The sequence below is a fragment of the Amyelois transitella genome, chromosome 7, assembly GCF_032362555.1.
Source record: "Amyelois transitella isolate CPQ chromosome 7, ilAmyTran1.1, whole genome shotgun sequence".
Taxonomy (NCBI): Eukaryota; Metazoa; Arthropoda; class Insecta; order Lepidoptera; family Pyralidae; genus Amyelois; species Amyelois transitella.
This window is the reverse complement of record NC_083510.1, coordinates 10142159-10164786: the sequence shown is the minus strand read 5'-3', so window position 1 is coordinate 10164786 and position 22628 is coordinate 10142159. Positions and strand designations below refer to the sequence as shown.

Sequence of the window (22628 nt, the reverse complement as noted above, 5' to 3'; positions counted from 1 at the left end):
TGATACCACTCGAACGCGTATCCGTCCAATCAACTGCTAAGACAAAAGGATCCTTCAGTCTACTCCCCGACTTGCGACACCGCTGTCCTGTTCTGTCACATTTACAATCGTGGGAATGCCAGCGATGTCCACATGACGGGTGATCAGGAAAAGCTGACAACTACGACGATGAGGGTGAAAACATCGACAAGTAGCTATGATTGATTGATTTTAACTGTGCTTATTTTGGACAATATGAACGGAATCACGGCATCGGTAGACAAACCGGTGACGGAAGTGGAAACGCCGAATGATGAGCCCAAACCGAAGAAGACAGGCGTTCGGGAAAAGTTGATGCAGATCAGATCGAACATAACGGTCGAGCCGATTATTGCTTGCTATATCATGTCAAATGTGTTTTCTGGACTGGCAGTACAGAATTTGAATTTGGAAAAGGCCTGCAGAGTGAACTTAGGATATAGTGATGAAGTGTGCTCGGCGTTGAATAGGCGGCAGACGGAGAATTACACGACAGAGGAAGCGGAAGTTCAGAAGCTGACTGCGTCAGTGCAGGCGTGGAAGAACATTGTTCAGACGGCGTTTCCGTGTATTCTCGTCCTGTTCGTGGGTTCCTGGAGCGACAAGACCGGAAAGAGGAAAGCATGTATTCTACTCCCGATTGTCGGGGAAGTGCTGTGTTGCACAAGTTTCATTCTGAACACATATTTCTTCTACGAATTGCCCTTGGAGATAACCGCTCTTTCGGACCTGTTTCCTTCTCTCACCGGAGGTTGGATCACGGTGTGCGTCGGTGTGTTCAGTTACATTGGTGACGTCACTACCAAGGAAATGAGGACATTCAGAGTAGGAGTGGCCAATTTATGTATGTCCTTAGGCATCCCTATCGGGATGTCTCTAAGTGGTATATTGCTGCAGCAAATTGGATACTACGGCATATTTTGCATATCGAACTGTTTGTACCTGACCAGTTTAATATACGGGTATATCCGGCTCAAGGACCCGGTCATATCTCAGGAGAGACAACGAGTAAGTAAATACGTTTATATGTTCAGCTTTTTTTAAAAAAATTGTTTAGGTCTAAGGTTCTATGATGATGTTCCTTAAAATTACACTAATTTATTATCATAATCATATAGGTAATAATTGTACCAATTTTGCAGTGCCGTGTGGTTCCCGGCACTATTACAAAAAAGAATAGGACCACTCCATCTCTTTCCCATGGATGTCGTAAAAGGCGACTAAGGTGTAGCGGGAGCGATGATTCGGCTCGACCGCCACCAAAGGGAAGATCTTCCGCCAGGCTAGGTGTTATGCCTGGGGAACCGCGGCTCCGACGATGTTGTGTCGGAGGTTGTATATATAGCTCCAATCCGTGAAATCTTTGCTTGCGCGATTTAGGTTTTTCGCTGTTTACGACTGATAGCGTCGAGTGATTCTATTTTTTATTTTTGTGATTTAAGGCGTATAGATTTCGCCACAGTACTCCCCCCCAAGACCGGAGGTCTGAAGTCTTGGTTTTTCATTTTTGCTGTGCAATCTGTGCGTGAGCTTGCAAGTGCCAGGTTGTCTTCCAGTGAGTCGGAAGTGGAGATAATGCTCGTAGTCTGCGGTGGGTCGAGAACTGTTGAGAGCGATGTCGACTGTCGGCGTCGGTAGGAGTCGTGCAGAGCTGCCACGCTGGAGAAGAGACGCCGCCGATGAGATCCAGGCGTGGGCTGCGTAGACGCGTCGGTCGCCGAAGTCGATGAGAGTGAGTGCGGGTGGAGACAGGACCAGGAAGCTCGTTGCGTTGGCTGCGATGGACCTGCTGCGATACCCAGTTGCTGGCTTGCTGTGAGACTGCTTGCAGAGTGAGAGGAGTGATGATGGTACGGATTGGAGTTGATGAAGAAGGTTGCTTCCAATCACGTCGGGTACGGCGTGGCGTTTCTGTAGTCGACGTTATTTTGTGCATAGCGAACGTAAGAGGTTTGTGATCGGTGAAAATTATCAGTGGACGTCCCTCGAACATTTTTCGGAAGTGTTTTACGGCCATGTAGATTGCTTGTAGTTCTCTGTCGTATGTTGAATATTTTGTTTGTGCGCTGGAAAACTTCTTAGAAAAATAGCCAAGTGGTTGCCATTTTTCGTCGATGTATTGTTGTAGCACGGCGCCAGCTGATTTATCCGAAGCGTCGCAAAATAGGGCGTAAGTAGCATCGTGGGACGGGTGGGCGAGTAAAGCAGCGTTGCATATGCTGTTTTTACATGCTTCGAATGCGTCCGATGACTCTTGTGTCCATTGTATGACGGTTTTGTCACGTTTCTTGACGTTGTGGAGATGTGCATTGAGTGGTGCTTGGATAGATGCGGCGTTAGGTATGTGATCGCGGTAGAAATTCAACATACCGAGAAAACGACGTAGTTCTTCGATAGTGTTGGGCTTGGGGTATTTTGAGATGATGTCTACCTTTTCAGCTGGTGGTTTGATACCATCTTTGGATACGATGTAGCCCAAGAACTTTACTTCAGGTTGGCCAAAGTGACATTTTGCTGGGTTGATGGTGATGCCATGTTCTTCAAGTCGTTCGAGTACTTGCCGTAGGTGTTCACGGTGCTGGGTTTCGTTTTCTGATGCTATGAGTACGTCGTCGATGAATGGAAAGACGAAAGGTTGTCCTCTGAGTACTTGGTGAATGAAACGTTGGAAGGTTTGACCTGCGTTCTTGAGACCTGGACACATTCGTGGGAATTCGAATAGTCCCATCGGTGTGATGATGGCTGTCTTCTCGATGTCTTCCTCACGAACCATCAGTTGTTGATAAGCTCGATTTAAATCCAAAACTGAGAATATGGTCTTCCCGGCAAGCTGGTAGGTGAAGTCTTTAACCCTTGGAACTGGATAGCGGTCGGGTTTGGTGATCGCGTTGAGACGGCGATAATCACCACAGACTCTGATGTCTCCGTTCTTCTTTGGTACGACGTGAAGTGGTGATGACCATGGGCTCTTGCTGGGTCGACAGAGTCCTTGTTCGATCATGTTTTGGAACTCTTGCTTGACTTTCTCGTAGCGATGAGGTGGTATGGGACGAGCTCGGCAGTGGACAGGTTGACCTTCGGTTTCGATGTAATGTTGAACGTTGATCTTGCTATTGTTTATATTCATGGCGGTGAGACGAGTAATTCCGGGATAATCGGCGAGTATCGCGTGATACGAATTATTCGAGTCAATACTGCGTATTGTAGGTACAGATGTTGCTCGAACAGGGGCGTTGACCTTTAAACTCGTAACGTTGTCGATTAGTCTTTTGTTTTTGAGATCGACGATGAGTTGATGATGTTTGAGAAAATCGGCTCCCAGGATCGGTTTCGATACGTCTGCGACGATGAATTTCCACTTGTATGGACGACGTAGGTTGAGATCGAGTTCGAGTGTTTTTTCGCCGTATGTTGATATGACGGTGTTGTTGGCGGCATACAGCTTGTAGGGTAGCGGCTTAGTTAGGCTGGTTTTTAGCCTAGGTATAGCCGAAATGTTCGCACCGGTGTCCACCAGGAAAGATAATCCGGTTTTCTTGTCTGTGACGAATAGGCGGTATGTACATGGGAGAACGTCGGATTCCGCCTCGGCCAACGTTCGGTCTAGTTTTCCGGCTTCTCGATGTAGGAACAGGGCGATGTACATTTTCTTGCTTGTGCTCCAAAACGTCGGTGGTAAAAACAATGTGGCGATGGCGAATTGTCTCGTGAGTTGGGACGAGAATAGTTGCGGTTCCGGGACTGGGATCGATTTCTTCGATAATTGTTGTTGTTGTATGGCGGTCTTGATTTCAGTTCGGCGATTTCGACGGAAAGTTTTCTTAATTCGTTTATGAGAAATTGTGTATCTGACGATTGCGATGACGCCTTAAAGGGATAGGCTTATAAACTTAGGATTCCTCTTTTAGGCGATGGGCTAGCAACCTGTCACTATTTGAATCTCGGTTCTATCATTGAGCCAAATAGCTGAACGTGGCCATTCAGTCTTTTCAAGACTGTTGGCTCTGTCTACCCCGCAAGGGATATAGACGTGATCATATGTATGTATGTATTTTGCAGTTCAAGAGATTAAATTATACTAGTAGTCTTATCTACTGATATAATGATATCTCTTTTGAAAGATTCATCTAGATGAGGTATTTTGTTGAGATTTTTTACGCTATTGTTAAAACTTCTCAGTTAACCTGTCTCTTGCTGACCCAGCCAAAATTTTCCTGGGTAGAACTCTGTGGTCTAGTAACTATTGCCGTGTATCTGAAACTCGACAACATAGATAGATAGATAAACTATTTATGGCACCATAAGAAAAAAAAAACAGGAAAAAATACTGTCTACACCACCACATAGTATCATGGTAATTCATTCAGATACTGAAAATCTATATCACTCCATTATTGTTTCATTGCGCAGAACAATACTAGCTCACATTTACTATAAGGTAGCCTTTAAAATATAATTTCGTTAAGAACATATAGCACCAAGAAGTGCGTTTTTAACATTCCCGTCTCATAGTGTAACAATTGATTACACTTACTCGTTTATTGCTAGGAGGTATTCCCGAGGAAGGAGAAGTAACACGTTCTAGTTGCTTGTTCATTCCTGGGAGGTGTGGGGAGGGGTGGGGAGGGGATAGTGGAGGGGAGCCTGTTGAATTTTAAAGTGCTTACGGTCGAATGCGCGGAAATTAAAAACACTGGCGGTGTGGACTAATACGAGTAATAGAAAAGATTCTCGCTTTGGTGTTTGTACGGAGAATTTCTTTGTTTTTCTTTTAAAAGACTACGCTCAAGTGGCCAGTGTCCAACATTAGTTTATTTAATTATTTTGTTAGTAAAAGTAATATGAATTTGATTAATTAATTTTACTGTTGAGTCTAAACACATTATTGGCTGATATATAAAGTTAATGTTAAAAGGACTCTTTGTTTAAAAAACTCCATCTCTTTACCATGGATGTCGTAAAAGGCAACTAAGGGATAGGCTTACAAACTTGGAATTCTTTTTTAGGCGATGGGCTTGCAACCTGTCAATATTTGAATCTCAATTCTATAATTAAGCCAAATAGCTGAATGTGGCCTATTAGTCTTTTTAAGACTATCGGCTCTGTCTACCCCGCAAGCGATGTAGACGTGATTATATGTATGTATGTATGTAAAAAATAATTATGCACCTAACTAGATCAGTTTGTTATACAAGCAGATACAAGTGATACTAACAAAGCTAATGCATTTTACATATACTTACGAGTATGTTATAACCATAACCAGATACCAGTTCCTTATGTTCGGAACATATTTTCGCCAGTAAAATTATCTGACCCAATTTTAAGCTTACGAACAATGTTCGCCACGTGTATGTTTACTTTTGAATTTCCATATCGCCCTGTTACAACAAACATCAATCAATTTTCGCGGCTTAATCTCAATCAAGCCGGTTACATCACTAGGATTACCAGATCACTTCAGGGTAACATACGTACATGTATATAAGCACGTCTTTAATTCGTATGGGGTAGACAGAGTCTGTCTTGAAAAAACTGAAAGGCCAAGTATAGCTTAATGAAGGAATTGAGATTAAAAATAGTGGCATGTATTTATATGAAGGATTGCGTTCAAATCCTTTCCCAAGGTCATTAATATACACGTACGACGATATAAATTTTAACATCACTTATTAAAGTTAAAATTTAATCGATAGTATAAATCGCGTATCAAAGAGCAGTGGCTCAGGTCAAAGTTAAAAATAGAATTCCAATTTAAATAGTTTCAAATTTGCTACTCGTAATCGTGAAACTGATATCTTTGAGCGTTCCTAATTTGAAATCCAATCCTGATTTCATTTGAATCAATGGAAGTGATTGGAAGTGAGAGAACAATATTTTTTTTAAAAGGCTGTCTGAAAGGCCAGTATTAATTGAAATTATTTAGCTATGTTTCCTATACGCCCGAATGATCTTGTGAAATTCATGACTTTTAGTATGTACTCTACATACTAAAAGTCATGAATTTCAACACAGTTTATTAACATTTTGATTTATTCATGAAAACACGTTAATGATCTCTGTTGTAATGAGGTAGGCAGATATGATTTTTTTTTGAAGACTGGTGTTTCTGTAGAAAGTCTGACATTCTATTTTATTTGTATGTATCTATTGTTTTGTTCTTTTTAATTAGATCCAAATATAATCTCTTTTTATTGAAACAACCTCATATTTAGCCAAGTAAATATAATAATTTCTTTGGTTTTGCAGTAATCAGACAAAGTGAGACAAACAATGTGTTTATAATTATCCAGCTTTATTTGTAATTGAATAATTTACTTCATGTTTGTTATTTACTTTTGATAGATTTTATGAAAATTTGCCATGAAAAAAATATATTTTACTTTATAATCTACTTTATCTCTGTGCTTTCCACGGAATTTTCACGAAATTTCCACGGAAAAAAGTGTGTTACTCGGAATGTCTAGTTTCATAATTTTTTATAATTTTGCTAAGGTTTTGGTTAAAATTTTAGTATTTCTTTGAAAAAAAAAAATGAAAACGAAAACAGTACGTATTTAATTATCTATCGTGTCGTTGAGTTAGTATCCCATGACACCAGGACACCACGTCTTTATTAATTACGTATAAGACGGATACAATAGTCACAATAGGCTTATTGATTGGAATGATTCAGATTTACACATTATTTGGAGTCTTAATCTTTTTTTCTAAGTTTCTTCATAAAGCAATGCACTTTCACTACCAAGTACTAAGGATTTGCGCAATTATCCCTTTTTGCGATTACTCGCGACAGCTATACATCATTGCCGGAGTCGACGGCTGTCTAAGTGATAAATTGCGGTGCGCACCGCAAATTTGAATGGGGGGCCGTAGGTACTACGCAATCGCTGGTTTTAGGCCGCCCGCGCATTGACCACTGTAGACGTGTGATAAGTAGTGGTGACGTGTGATTTTTTTGTTAATAATAATATATGTATGTACAATATATACAGGAAAAAATCACACAGATTGAGCTAGTCCCAAAGTAAGTTAGAGACTTGTGAGATACTAACGCAATAATACTTTATTTCATAAAACAAAATAAATATATTTGGGCCGTGTGGTCCTCGGCACTAATAATAAGAAAACAATAGGGCCACTATATCTCGTTACTATGGATGGACTAAGGGATAGGGTTATAAACTTGGGATTCTTATTTAGGGCGATGGGTTAGCAACTAGTCACTATTTGAATTTTAATTCTATTATTAAGCCAAACGGTTGAACGTGGCCTATCAGTATTTTCAAGACTGTTGATTCTGTCTACCCCAGAAGGGATATAGACGTGATTATATGTATGTATACTTAAATAGATAAATATCCAATACCCAGGCCAATCAGAGAAAGTCTTTTTTTAATTTAGTTGTTACCTTTAATAGCTTGTCCATATACCTACCCATTTAAAACTCTTTCTGAGTTATTGACTGGCTGACAGACGACGCAAAGCCCGAACCACTGGTTCTAGAGAATTTAGAAATAACGGGAATTTTTGTTTTTAGCGGGCGGAGCCGCGGCTGTCCTATAGTTTGTAAATAAAATCCTACGCACCGAGGTTCTGGTTTTATTGGATTTATTTTTAGGAAATGTCACTGAAATTCTTAACTTAGCCATTTAAGAAAAAAAGAACAAAATAGTATAGAAAGTCTGTCAGTATGTGGTGCGCCTTACACGAGGCTCGCATAGGTGAGATTTACCAGTGAGCGATTCAAAGGCCGTCAGACCTTTAACTTCCAAACTATTATTTTTGTTTCGATAAGCTTTGATTTCTTGCTTTCACGTTGATTTATAAACACACTAGTTTTTATCGAGAAAGGAATGAAAGTGAACGTAAGTAAAACTAAAACACTGGTTTTTGAAATGGAGAAAGAAATGACAGCATGTAATATTTTGATTGGAGGAGAAAAAGTGGAGCAAGTGAAAGAGTTTGTATATCTAGGATCAAAGTTTACATCAGATGGCAAGTATGATAGTGATATTGAAAGGAGAGTGAACGCGGGGAACATGGTGAATGGAGCTTTGCATGCCTTTATGAGCAGTCAGAAACTATCCAAAAAGGCTCGACTGGCTGTGCACAGGGGCGTGTTGGTCCCGACATTAATGTATGGGAGTGAAAGTTGGGTATGGCAAAAGAAGCATGAAAGCAGAATAAATGCAGTGGAAATGAGAGCGTTAAGGAGTATGATGGGTGTGAAATTGAGTGACAGGATAAGGAACAGCGTGATAAGGGAATGTTGTGATGTGAAAGAAGATGTAGTTACAGGAATAGAAAAGGGTATGTTAAGATGGTTCGGTCATGTGGAGAGGATGAATGAAAGCAGGTTGACTAAGCAGATATACAAGGAGAGTGTGGAGGGAAAGGTCGGAGTGGGAAGACCTAGACGAACGTATCTTGATCAAATTAAGGACGTCCTGGTAAAGGGTCAGGTCAAAAGTACCCGAAACCGCCGAGCTTGTATGAAGAGAGTTATGAATGTGGACGAAGCGAAAGAAGTATGCAGAGATCGTGGCAAGTGGAAAGAGGTAGTCTCTGCCTACCCCTCCGGGAAAGAGGCGTGATTGTATGTATGTATGTATGTAGTTTTTATCGGTGCTTTACTCGTACATATTAATGTAAAGTCTTTTTTAGTGTGCAGTAAAGAGTTATTCATAAATTTTTGGTATTCCATTTCGATCATCGAATTTTGGTCTATGTAGATTATGGTATTGTAGAGGAGACTGTGACGTCGTGCCGCCATGATCTACCCTGCCCATGGGACCCAATATGCGCGTGCGCACCACGAATTTCGCCTTTGGTCTTTTTCAGCGCTCACGAAGTTAAGTATCGCGCTATCCTCAGGCGGCTCCTGCTGGATCTCCTGTCTATAACCTCGCTCTCTTAAAAATTGTAAATCAAGTCCAAGTAAAGATTGTCGTTATTCTAGGGATTTTTAAAAGTATCTCTTATCACTTCACATCTCAAACCTGCGACGTTTTACCTAAACGTAACAGTGGCGCCCAACGCGGTAATTGATTTACCTGTCTAGAATATAATAGATAGAAAATTTAAAAAAGAATACGACGACTCCATCTCTTTCACATGGATGTCGTAAAATGCGACTGGGGGATAGGCTTTATAAACTTGGGATTCTTCTTTTAGGCTATGGGCTAGCAAGACCGTTGGCTTTATCTACTCCACAAGGTACATAGACGAGATTTTATGTATGTCTAAAATATGTTGGAAACATCTAAACTAAGAAATATTGAAACTTTCTAATGAATCCATTGTTCTTTCTCACCCGGTACGTGGAAAGAATAACATAAGGTCATTAACCTTTCTAAAAATAAAGTAACATTTCTCAAGTAAATTGAAGATATACAATCGTTTCACGTATTTTCGCATCATGAAAGGAATGTTAAAATCTATAGCAAAGAAATATTTCGCTTTTGTAATTTTTATTAGGATTAAATTTGATATTATAATGATGTTTACGAGGTTTTTTTTTCCTAATCATAACTGGAAGAATCATCAGTGTAATACAAATGGGAAAGGTGACTGACACGACAACACACTTTATAATCCACTAAGTTTTGCTTCAGTAGATAACGCGTGAAGAGGATACAAACAAACAAATACTTTACTTTCTCATTTATATTATGAGTTGGAATTTATTGAGGTACTTAAATAAACTCAGTTTTTTGAAGTTCTCCTTCTTAATGAAGTCGTTAAAAAATAATAAATCTATTTTTTCATGCTTTAATCTTCCATTCATTCATTCATCTATATCCCTTGCGAGGTAGACAGATCCAGCAGTCTTGAAAAACTGATAGGCCGCGTTCAGCTGTTGGGCTTATTTATAGAATTAAGATTCAAATAGTGACAGGTTGCTTTGCTAGCCCATCGCCTAAAAAAAGAATCACAAGTTTATAAGCTTATCCCTTGCTCGCCATTTACGGGAACCACACGGCACAATCTTCCAAAGTCACTATGTAGTTTCGTTGTAAAGGAACTGTTTGCTACAATGGTTACGAATTGCTACGACATTGCTACGATTCTGCTACGAGTTTTATAGCTAACAGAAAGAGTCGACATGGTAGCGGGTACAAAACTTAGGAATGAAACGATTACAACTCTAGCTTTGCTCTAAAAATTATGATGATCGTCTCTTTGATATTATTGTATTTTTAAGGACCAAAATGATAAAAAAATAATTAATAAACATTCTTTTTAAATCAGCATAGGTTTCGCCTGCGTGCGCAATTTAGCGCTATCTTCAAAAATCGCTGAAATCAGCACTTTATGTCTTTTGAAAAAGACTATTAATAATTATATGTATAAAGGTACGTTACATTACAAGAAGATTAATTCATTAGATAACCCGTGAAGAGGCAACAAACAAACAAATAAACTTATAATATTAATTGTAAATTTTTTAAGAACAAATGAATGAAAATAATAAATATTTAAAAATTTTCCATTCAAATCAAGATATATACTTTATTTTGTTTGCCACTCAAACAAAATTAACCTATACGTAAGTTACACTTTTTTTTTAAATTGTCACAAATAAGTTTAACGTAGGTGGAGATGCTTACAAAAGCTAGTTACACTATATATTTATTTATAGTCTAATGATTAAATCAACGTAATGTGACAGTTCTTGTTAGCAATATTCAGAGCGAAATAAATTTGTAAGATTATGGAAAACACGAAATTGCACTTAAACGGTGTTCTGTTTGAGAATTATTATGATGTTCTTAGAGCGTTTTACGGTTTTTTCAGACTTTTAGATGTATTTTTTGTTTCAGTAAACATATTTTTTTTTACAGAAAATCTTTTAAGTATAAATTTTATGAGAGAAAGAGTGAGACTATAAAAGGGCGTCTCAATGCGTACGAAACAAAAACAAGTTAGCAATTCTAGCTAAGTTTAATCTAGTAGGTACTTTGTGAACATTACTAACGCATGCCTGAATATCTGTATCTCCGAAACTTTATATTGGCGGTGGAACTTTTGGCATTCATGTAAAATTGATTGGTGACCTTTATTTCACACTAGATTGTGTTTGGAGATTTTCAATTGGAAACACCTAACATTATTTTTCTGTCCTGGTATTTACGTCATCACCTCTCTGAAAAGAAGCCTGAGTAACCGTCGGTTAATGCCCCTTAAAACAAGGGATTACCCAAAGACGTAGAAAAAGGCGGACAGAGTGGGGCTTAAAAAGAAGGGATGCAACATAATGGCAGCGTTGAATGCATATGTAATAGAACTTTCCATTTCGTGAGATAAACTATGACGCATCTATGAAGACATGGAGGCCTCTGTCACACTATTGGTGAGTGTGTGCGTGAGGCGTGCTTATATACAGTGGGCGGCATACTATTGGTGCTTCATTTTGTACATACATATGGTCACTTCTATATCCCTTGCGGGGTACACAGAGCCAACAGTCTTGAAAAGACTGAATGGCCACGTTCAGCTATTTAGCTTAATGATAGAATTGACTATTCAAATAGTGACAGGTTGCTAACCCATCGCCTAAAAAAGAATCCCAAGTTTGTAAGCCTATCCCTTAGTCGCCTTTTACGACATCCATGGGAAAGAGATGGAGCGGTCCTATTCTTTTTTGTATCTGTTCCGGGAACCACACGGCATCCACACTTCATTTTGAAGCAACATTAAAACTCCGTCTGCCTTCTTCTACGTATACGAGATTACCTATATAAAACTATGACTTTCCAGGAGCTCCCTGTGGGGTGCCGTGGCTGGGTCTGTTCATTCTTCGACGCGCGCCACGTCCGAGAGACGCTGACGGTCGCGTTCCGCAGCGGCCCTCGGCGTCGGAGGCTCAGGGTGTCTCTGCTGATCGTGGTGGTCTGTGTCATATTCGGACCCTTACATGGTAAGTCGCTTTTGAACTGACACGTCTGGGGGACGTTGACGTTCCCCTGCCGTCGGGGACTCAGGGTGTCTCTGCTGATCGTGGTGGTCTGTGTCACATTCGGCCCCTTACATGGTTAGTCGCTGTTGAACTGACACGTCTGGGGGACGTTGACGTTCCCCTGCCGTCAGAGACTTATGGTGTCTTTGCTGATCGTGGTGGTCTGTGTCATATTCGGACCCTTACATGGTAAGTCGCTTTTGAACTGACACGTCTGGGGGACGTTGACGGTCCCCTGCCGTCGGAGACTCAGGGTGTCTCTGCTGATCGTGGTGGTCTGTGTCATATTCGGACCCTTACATGGTAAGTCGCTTTTGAACTGACACGTCGGGGGGACGTTGACGTTCCCCTGCCGTCGGAGACTCAGGGTGTCTTTGCTGATCGTGGTGGTCTGTGTCATATTCGGACCCTTACATGGTAAGTCGCTTTTGAACTGACACGTCTGGGGGACGTTGACGTTCCCCTGCCGTCGGAGACTCAGGGTGTCTCTGCTGATCGTGGTGGTCTGTGTCATATTCGGACCCTTACATGGTTAGTCGCTGTTGAACTGACACGTCTGGGGGACGTTGACGTTCCCCTGCCGTCGGAGACTCAGGGTGTCTTTGCTGATCGTGGTGGTCTGTGTCATATTCGGCCCCTTACAGATAAAAAGCATAATAAAATCAAAAGAAAAATACATGAATTTTAAATCTGCCAAGACGAGCCAAGCCAAGCACAAGGGCTCTACCTACCTTTTCTAAAAATGTTTTGTCGTTTTTTTCCAAACTATAAGAGTTTGAAAAAAAATAAAAACAACAAAACGTATTTTTAACATTAAAATTTTCTGCGGTCAACGAAAAAAAGCTGCAAACATTCAATTCTTTGTTGTATAAGTAATCGTGGCAAGTGGAAAGAGGCAGTCTCTGCCTACCCCTCCAGGAAAGAGGCGTGATTTTATGTATGTATGTATAAGAAATCATTTGCTCTGGATGATTTCATTGGAAAGATCTACGTCATGGACAGATCTTGGGCTCCATTTTTGGGAGGATACAACCTAACGGCAAAATGATAATACGTATAAATAGTGACGTCTATATACATATATATGTAAAAGGCGACTAAGGGATAGGCTTATAACTTTGGGATTCTTCTTTTAGGCGATGGGCTAGCAACCCGTCACTATTTGAATCTGAATTCTTTCATTAAGCCAAACAGCTGAACGTGGCCTATCAGTCTTTTCAAGACTGTTGGCTCTGTCTACCCCGTAAGGGATAAAGACGTGATCATATGTATGTATGTCTATATATACCCGGCGGGGTGGACAGAGCTAACAGTTTTGGAAAAACTGCAAGGCTATATTTAGCTTAATAATTTTAATAACATCCATAACATTCACGTGAGAGGTCGTATACCAAAGTGCTGAACAGATGGATGAAAATAACTGATTTATGTATGTACCAGGTGAGATGAACGTGCTGTACCTGTTCATGCGGTACAGGTTCAACTGGGATGAGGTGCAGTTCAGCATGTTCTGCACATACAGCATCATCACGAACCTTGTTGGTATGTAACAATTGGCGGCCTCTGTGGCGCAGCGGTAGTTCGCTTGTCTGTGACAGCGGGGGTCCCGGGTTCGAATCCCGGCCAGCGGCCATGATGAGAAACGAACCATCTCTGATTGGCCTGGGTCTTGGATGTTTATCTATATAAGTATTGATTATAAAATATAGTATCGTTGAGTTAGTATCTCGTAACACAAGTTCCGAACTTACTTCGAGAACTCAATTAATGTAATTTGTCCCATATATATTTATTTATTTATTTTTTAATTTAATAACTAAAATATTGACCTATATTTTTAGATGGTCGTGTGGTTCCCGGCACCAATAGAAAAAATAATAAGACCACTCCATCTCTTTCCTCGTGTCGTAAAAGGCGACTAAGGGATAGGCTTATAAACTTGGCGACAGCTGAACGTGGCCTATCAGTCTTTTTAAGATTATATGTATGTACATAATGTCCATTTAGTTTCATTAAAACTAATGGCTAAATAGTTTATTCTTATAGATTTGATTATATAGACACAAAAAATTAAGCTAAAATGAAAACTTTAAATAAAAATAAATTACAAGTACCTAATTAAACAAAAGTGGAAAAAAGGTACATACTAAAGATGGGTTAAAGATATTTTATGCTAGTTGGACTCACGTGCTATGTGCACGCGAGCGAGCGAGCGAGATTTATTAAAAAAACAATAAAAAAAAGTTATTAAATCCAAAATTTCAACCAATCAACGTTTCTTCCTGCTAAATACACACAAGATGGTCAATGAGTCTATTTTCAAATTTTGACATGGTTTTTTTTAAATCTTTTTGGTTTACTTGTATTAGTAGTTAATTAAAAAAAGTATTATCTTAAGAATCTTTTCGTCTACCTATACATACATACACATAGTCACGTCTATATCCCCTTACTTCTCCCTGTCTACCCCAGACAGAGCCATCAGTCTTGAAAAGACAGATAGGCTGCGTTCAGCTGTTTGGCTTAATGATAGAATTGAGATTCAAACAGTGAAAGATTGCCAGCCCATCGCCTAAAAAAGCCTATTTACGTTGCAATTTGGTCGCGCTACAAATTGCTACAACTTGTAGACATGTAGACTTTCTAGACGGTTGCAGTAAGTCGCAGACGCAATTATCCTTCGTTGCGTTATATTTATTTGTTTTTGATAACACATCTACTATATTTGGTCATTGCACTATGGTTAAACATTCGATAGTTGTATTGACTTTATTGCCATATCGATTTGTATCAATATTTAACAAAACTTGAAGTATTTGTTAGTTGTAACTTACAGAATAGTATAAAACATTAAATATTCGTCATAAAATGAAGGAAAAGAAACTAAATAATTTGGATGTTGGTAAGTTACAACTAAAAAAAACATTTATATATTTATACATACATACATATGGTCACGTTTATATCCCATCCCTTCCGGGGTAGACAGAGCCAACAGTCTTGAAAAGACTGGATGGCCACATTCAGCATATATTTATATTTAGTAATAAACTCTTCATTCAAGAAAACCGTCGCTAGTCAATGAATTAACATAAAATGAAGGAAAAGAAACTAAATAATTTGGATGTTGGTAAGTTACAACTAAAAAAAACATTTATATATTTATACATACATACATATGGTCACGTCTATATCCCATCCCTTCCGGGGTAGACAGAGCCAACAGTCTTGAAAAGACTGGATGGCCACATTCAGCATATATTTATATTTAATAAACTCTTCATTCAAAAAAACCGTCGCTAGTCAATGAATAAATTGCGTAATGCGCTTGAAGGCACAGGTCAAATCCTATCTCACCAACGACTCTTTTCTAAATTATGGACATTCGTTTGAGTGTTCACTGATACTAACGGCGTGGAAACTTCCACATTCAGGCAACTAAATGGGTTAGGTTCCCCTGCAAAGGTTGCGGAGGGCATCTAGGAGTCGCTTCGTGTTAAGACTCACCCAATCCCAATCAATTCCTTTATTGTTTGCCGGTTGCCTGGAAGACATCGCTTCATGGGATAAGTCCGCCATTGCAAGTGATTTGTTTCTTTTATAACTATGTACTTACTATTTTCTTGTTACTGTGTAAATTTCTATGCAATAAAGATATTACAAACAAACAAACAATCCAGAATCATAGTCAAGGGCGTACATACCCCAGGCTCCTCTCTAGAGTGGTGAGAAGAAGATTTTTTGTGGCATGTTCTTATTTGCCCTAGTTCTATTATAAAAATGGTCAATAAATATGTCTCTTACATTTAAATTAATTGCAGCTGAAATTTTCCCAAGCAATTGTTAACGAAAATATGCATTTCTCAGAGAGTATTATTCATGAGGAATGAGTAGTTTCATAATTTACAATATCTTACCTTGTGCAATGTCTTTGTTCGAAATGTTTGTTTGTGTTACAATAGTATTGCAGTTCTTTGAAGAACGTAGCTTTATTCTCAACCGACTTCAATAAAGATTATTAATTTGAATGCCAATGCGCTAGCAACTGTCACTATTTGAATTTCAGTTCTATTTTTAAGCTATTATGGCTTTTATTGAACGTTGAACTGTTTAGTTGGACGTGGTTTTGAGACTATAGGCTTTTTTCACCTCTGAGGTCTACTCCGTTGAGTGGTTATATATATGTATGTATACATTTATACGAATGTATGTATGTACGTATTTATTTAAGAAGATATCGTGCAATCAGACGTATTTCATCATATAAATATAAATACGGCAGTTTGTACATATGTTTTACTCTTGACTTGACTTTATTATTTAATCTATACCCATGGAGTACACAATAAAGACAGGCAGTCAGTGTGAAATCAGGTTTACACATGGTCTGAACATACACGTGTTCTAATATAGGTATATTATAACTATAGGTACCTACATATAGTGCAGATCACATGCTCATTTCATCTCATTGCAGCACTTTGGGCAGTAGTTGCAGAGACAGATTGTCAATAATCTTCAAGTGCCTAGGTGACCGAGCAGTGCTCGGTGGAAGTCAGAAAAATCATAAAAACTATTAAAAAAAAAACTGTAAAAATGAAAATCTGTAGACATCAAAATATTTATAAAAAGAAAAGAAACAAAAAAAAAATCAATAAATCACAAAAAAAGAAATGTAAAAATGTATGTATGTATAGCAAAAAACGGATTTTCCTGGACGTGGGATCCAGCTAGCAGCTATAATTCAAATTTCAACGAAATCGTTAGAGCAGTTTTCAAGAACGCGTTTAAAAATTTATTTTTTTATAAATACATTTCATAATATTACTTTTTTAATAAAATACGATAAGAAAATACTAACATATTTTCTCTCCCTTAACTATAACGGTCAAGTTTCTCAATCGTTCTATTTCGATACCCAAGTCGCTGTCCATTCAAAAGGACTGTGTTCCAGGGAATAAATCCTTTGTAGTCGAAACAATTGACAGTCCAGCCTTCGGGCCTTTTGGCCTTTGAATTAGCCTAACGATTGTCTCCTAAAGACAACAGAGAATCGGCACACGTAGCCTCTTGCTTGATAGCTACCTCTATTTCAATGACTGAAGGTGAAGTACAGTTAGGGTCAAATAAAACTGATCAACTATCCATTTTAACCAAGTTTATTTGTGCGATACGTCCGTGTGGTTCCTGACACCAAAACAAAAAGAACAGGATCACTTTATCTCTTTCCCATGGATGTCTTAAAATGCGGCTAAGGGATAAGGGCTTATAAACTTGCGATTATTTCTTGGGCGATGGGCTAGCAACCTGTCACTGTTTGAATCTAAATTCTATCATTGCACCAAGAAGCTGAGCGTGGCCTATCGGTCTTTTCAAGGATGATGGCTCTGTCTACCCGGCAAGGGATATATACGTGTCTATATGTATGTATGTATTCCCAGGTACGCTGTTTTCCATCAGTATCTTCAGTGACTTCATGAAGCTGGACGATACCGTCGTTGGCATCATCTCCTGCACCAGCAAGATCCTCGCTTCCTTCATCTTCGCCTTCGCTAGCACCACCATCGAGATTTACATGGGTAAGACCATTATCCTACTAATCATCCGAAACGGCTTGACCGATTGCCATGAAATTTTGTGATCATATTGAGCAGGTCTGAGAATCGGCCAAAATCGATTTTTCATACCCCTTCGTGATAAGGGTTGTCCACCTTTATTATTTTTTTAACTTGAAATAACATAAAAAATATTTATATGGCAAAACAACGTTTGCCGGGACGGCTAGTAAGAAATATAATTGTCGTCTTGTCAGAATATTTTTTGTTAGTATTTGCACAATAGACACTAAATGGTTGGGATTTTCCCATCGACAAGGTCAGCTTAGTGATTTTAACAAAATCTACTGTTATTTTGAATTTTGTCAAAAAATATAATTATAAGGATTTTCCTCAGGGTTTTTCACTATTATTAAAATGGGATACCAAGCAAAACATTACAAAGGCTGAAAAATAATTTCATTTCATTTTTTAATTTAAAAGGAACTTAACTCATTCGTTATTAATTAATTGAAAACACATTATTAACATCATGACCAGGAATTGACTGAAATGAAAGCCAAAGTATTTTTACAGCATGTACTCGTAATGATGATAAATGATGATTGAAATAAGTAAGATAGATCTCTCAGTTTCATCATTTCAACTCACTGTAAACTCAAGTACACTGCTGGACATAGAATTCCTGATTGACGTCGAAATAAAAACATAACTTCGATTTCTATTGGTAAAGTTTTCTTCTCCTAAAGTTTTCTAGACTTTTTCATATTGATCGGTTGACGGCGTCTATATTCTGTATTAAGCCTTTTCTGCAAACTTATAAAAGGCGTCAGAATATTCTAGTAGAATAGATTTATTTTCAAAATTGGATACAAGGTATTACTTATTGACGTCACATAACTTTAATCTAATTATAACTACTACCGCTTCCAAAGCGCATGCGTAGAAGAAGCGACGGAACAAACTACACTGCAGCATTTTCATCGGACATCAGTTTACAAATATAGAACCCTTAAATCTAAATCGTGGACGAATGCACATTGTCTACATTAAAAAACATGAATGAATGTAGAACTAATTATGTCAATACGAATATTTCGTCAAATAAATTAAGATATAGTCGGTTGGGTAATTAGAATACTCAGGCTGTATATTTTATTGCTTCAGCGCCATTGGTGGAGATTTTCAACGGAACATCCTTCATAGCAATGCGGTCCATAGCGTCTAAGTTGGTGACAAGTGAGGAATTAGGTGAGTGAAATATTAGCTCTCTTACAATCTTTATTTTAATAAAACCATAATACCTACTTATTAATAGTTTTGTTCATATCATGTGCACATGTATAAGGCATATTTAGGAGACACATATATTTTTAATTAATTTTTATACATACATACATAAAATCACGCCTCTTTCCCGGAGGGGTAGGCAGAGACTACCTCTTTCCACTTGCCACGATCTCTGCATACTTCTTTCGCTTCGTCCACATTCATAACTCTCTTCATACAAGCTCGGCGGTTTCGGGTACTTTTGACCTGACCCTTTACCAGGACGTCCTTAATTTGATCAAGATACGTTCGTCTAGGTCTTCCCACTCCGACCTTTCCCTCCACACTCTCCTTGTATATCTGCTTAGTCAACCTGCTTTCATTCATCCTCTCCACATGACCGAACCATCTTAACATACCCTTTTCTATTCCTGTAACTACATCTTCTTTCACATCACAACATTCCCTTATCACGCTGTTCCTTTAATTTTTTAAATTATTATTTATAGTTTAATATTTTTAATTTATATAGATTTGCAATCAGTTTGATCTCAGTAACTTTTGTAAGGTAACCAAACTCATATTGACATTTAATGTTTCATTCCTTCAAATTCAAAACATTTTTTTTTATACTTTATAAGGGACATTTCAATTTACTTAAAATTGTCATATCTTTTGACATTTTCCATGGCGCCGACATTTTCAATGTCTGTTTGTGTTTTTTTTTCATTGGAAAGAGATGGAATGTTTGAGAATGAATTCTAAAGTACAGGGAACCACAACAAACAAAGTAGTTAAATCATATTACAAACATACATACAAACCATCACGCCAGTTTCCCATTGGGGTAGGCAGAGATTCAAGGCAATAGAATTCCACTTGCTCCGATCCTTACAGACTTCTCTCTCTTAAATCATATTGACCTCACATAATTATCAATGAACATAGTTCTATTACATAATATATAAGTAATCCTAGTAACAACTTTATCAATTGAGCAAATGTTTGTTTTGGTCATAGTCTTGGAAATTTCATCAACCGAAGTGTTTTTTGGACAAAGCGAATAAAATTGTTTTCGCACTTACTAATTATCTTGTTAACGAAAAACTTCATAGTTAATTGAAGGGAAAGTTTCAAGACTATATTAGTTTATTTTTGTTCATTTGGTAATTTATAATTAATGTTAGTAAAGCAATTCATAATATGTAACGTAATGAAGTTAATATAATAATCTATTTAAATTACTATTCCAATGAATATTTATTATGCATCTATTATCTCGGGAAAACTAGGTTATCTATTGTTATACAATTGTTAGGCCTGTTTAAAATCAGCGCATAAACAAGTGAAATATTTTTTTTTTTCACACTCTGTGGTAATTTCGGGGAATTCCCTCTTAATGTGTTCGTTAGGTACAAGAGGTCATTAAGAGGGGAATTGCCGAATTTTTACTTAACAGTTTTTATACTAGAGGGCCAATTTCATGTGTATGGCTTAATAATGGAATTAAGATATAAATAGTGACAGATTGCTAAAAGAAGAATCCTAAGTTTTATTCAGTCTTTTCAAGAGTGTTGGCTATGTCTACCCCGCAAGAAATAAACACGTGATTATATGTATTTAAACTGATTTTGGTGAACCTTATAATTACACTATTACATACTTTTAAATCTATTTGTTTATATTAAATACAATTAATATAAGACGAGTAGTATAATATATACCTTAATAAAATGTTGTGATCACGATTGTGTGTGAAATTACTCAGTAAAATACTTGTAAGACAATGTTGTAAGATATGAATTTCTTGTTTACCCGAAAACAAATATATATATACTTGTATGACGTGGCATAAGATTTGAATGTGTGTTCAAAATTAACTTATAAATTATTATATTAATATAAAATATTTATAAACAATTAAAAAAAATATAAATCTTCTTTAAATTTCTGAAACCCATATAACATAGGAGAAATAAGAACATATAAACAGTTTATATCCAAAAATTAAAACAAAAATTATATTTTTTTCAGGCAAAGTTAATTCCCTATTCGGTCTAGCTGAGGCCATGATGCCTCTGGTGTATGGTCCCCTGTACTCCAGGGTGTACATGGCAACACTCAGCTTTCTACCAGGCGCCGTGTTCCTGCTCGGAGCGGCCATGACAGTCCCCGCTGTAGCGATATTTGGGTGAGATTGGTTTTATTTAATAAAATAATACAAGTACACTTGCAAAAGTTCAACAAGTTTGGAACATTTGTTGTGAAAAAGTATGTATGAACTTTTATGTATATACTACCTAACTATTTACTATTTGATACTTCTTCTACACATGCGCTTTGAAAGCGGTAGAAGTTATAATTAGATTTAAGTGATGTGACGTCAATAAGTGATACCTTGTATCCAATTTTGAAAATAAATCTATTCTATTCTATTGCTAACTGTTTCCCTTAGGATCGTTGAAAATGACACTTTTTTTGATTTCATTTTTAATATTAATTTTATTTTTTAAGAAAAATTCGTTAGGATAGGTATCCTAACAGGTGCAGGTGCACATTCAGACAATTAAATGTGTAACTGTAGTAGGGGTTAAGTTTTCTTGCAAAGGTTGTTCGTCGTATGTAAACCTAACATAGCCAATCCAGGATCATGCTCATAGGCGTATCCAGATCTCATCTCTAGGGGTGAAGACGCAACAGGGAATATCGCTAGAAGGATGTTGATGACAACAAATACAGAACAATAAAAAGTTAACTAACGACACAACAATGACTGCAAATCCTTTGAGACGCCTTTGTTTTAAATAAACTTCCACATTTGACGTGTAATTATTATTGTTAGTTTATTACCGGACATTTGTACACAATTTATGTACGTACGAGTTTATAAAGAATATAGTTTATTTTAACGTGTATATATTTGTAAATTTACCACACACGTCAACCCTGTTTATTTTCGTTCCCACGGGAATTCAGGAAAATCCTCTCTTAATGAATCTACATCGCAAATTTAAAATCTCTTGACCCAGCTGTTTGGGATGTACGTTGATATGTCAGTCACAGAAAGGAACAGGTTCAAATCCTAATACCAAGGCCATGTTCCTACCAAGTCGCTTATTGAGTTATCTTTATTAGTTAAGTTGATAATCAATGTTGTTACGGCGAGAAAAAACATCGTGAGGAAACTTATTTACTAAATAGGAGAATATAGACGTAAGATTTTTAATTTTATGCGAAAAGAGCAGCGACTAAATTAATAATAAATAGTCTAAGTACATTTAATGTAAGTATTCAAATTAATTAATTATTTGTTTCAGATGGATGTACTTCGAGCAAAGACAAGACAATCAACTGGACGAAACGGAAACTGTGAATAAAGAAGTTTAAATGTATTGTATTTCAAAAAGCATTTATTGATAAGTGAACCGTGGACTTGTGACGTATGCGTGACATAATAAAAGATGTGTACGAAAAGTTGTTTGAAATCCGCCATTTTGTATGTCATGTGACTATGTTATAACTTTTGACTCCCCCTGATTAAAAAAGCGATTCCTGTCTGACCTCCACTCCGCAACTTTTGCAGGGGAACCTAACCCATATTGGATCATGGTAAAAGTTACACTACATGAATGTGCCTATTCCCCGCCATTTACGAAATCGGCAGAGATGGAGGTGGTTTTATTCTAAAATGCCAAGAGCCACGCGGCACGAAATCGCTATGTTGTTGTATGAGAAAAAATGCCGTATGTTTTCTAAATATTATTATTATTGCTACGGATGATCTAATGGGACTACGTCAAGATGTTTGGGTTTAATATCGGTTG

At 37.7% G+C, this 22628-nt stretch overlaps 1 protein-coding gene across 1 annotated transcript; it reads left to right on the top strand.

Annotated features, from left to right (window-relative positions):
- The first annotated feature begins 234 nt into the window (after positions 1-234).
- LOC106130194 (proton-coupled folate transporter) lies at positions 235-22248 on the top strand. The gene is made up of 7 exons (XM_013328972.2): positions 235-1026; positions 11782-11941; positions 13421-13522; positions 17422-17559; positions 18703-18786; positions 20839-20995; positions 22122-22248. Exons 1-7 carry the CDS (start codon positions 235-237, stop codon positions 22189-22191), a joined length of 1503 nt encoding a protein of 500 aa, XP_013184426.2. The 3' UTR covers positions 22192-22248.
- The last annotated feature ends 380 nt before the right edge of the window (positions 22249-22628 follow it).

Coding starts and splice junctions, on each gene's coding strand:
- LOC106130194 (XM_013328972.2), top strand. CDS start 235: ATGAACGGAATCACGGCATCGGTAGACAAACCGGTGACGGAAGTGGAA. Junction 13,523..17,421: donor CATCATCACGAACCTTGTTG/GTATGTAACAAT, acceptor ATGTATTCCCAG/GTACGCTGTTTTCCATCAGT. Junction 17,560..18,702: donor CACCATCGAGATTTACATGG/GTAAGACCATTA, acceptor TTATTGCTTCAG/CGCCATTGGTGGAGATTTTC.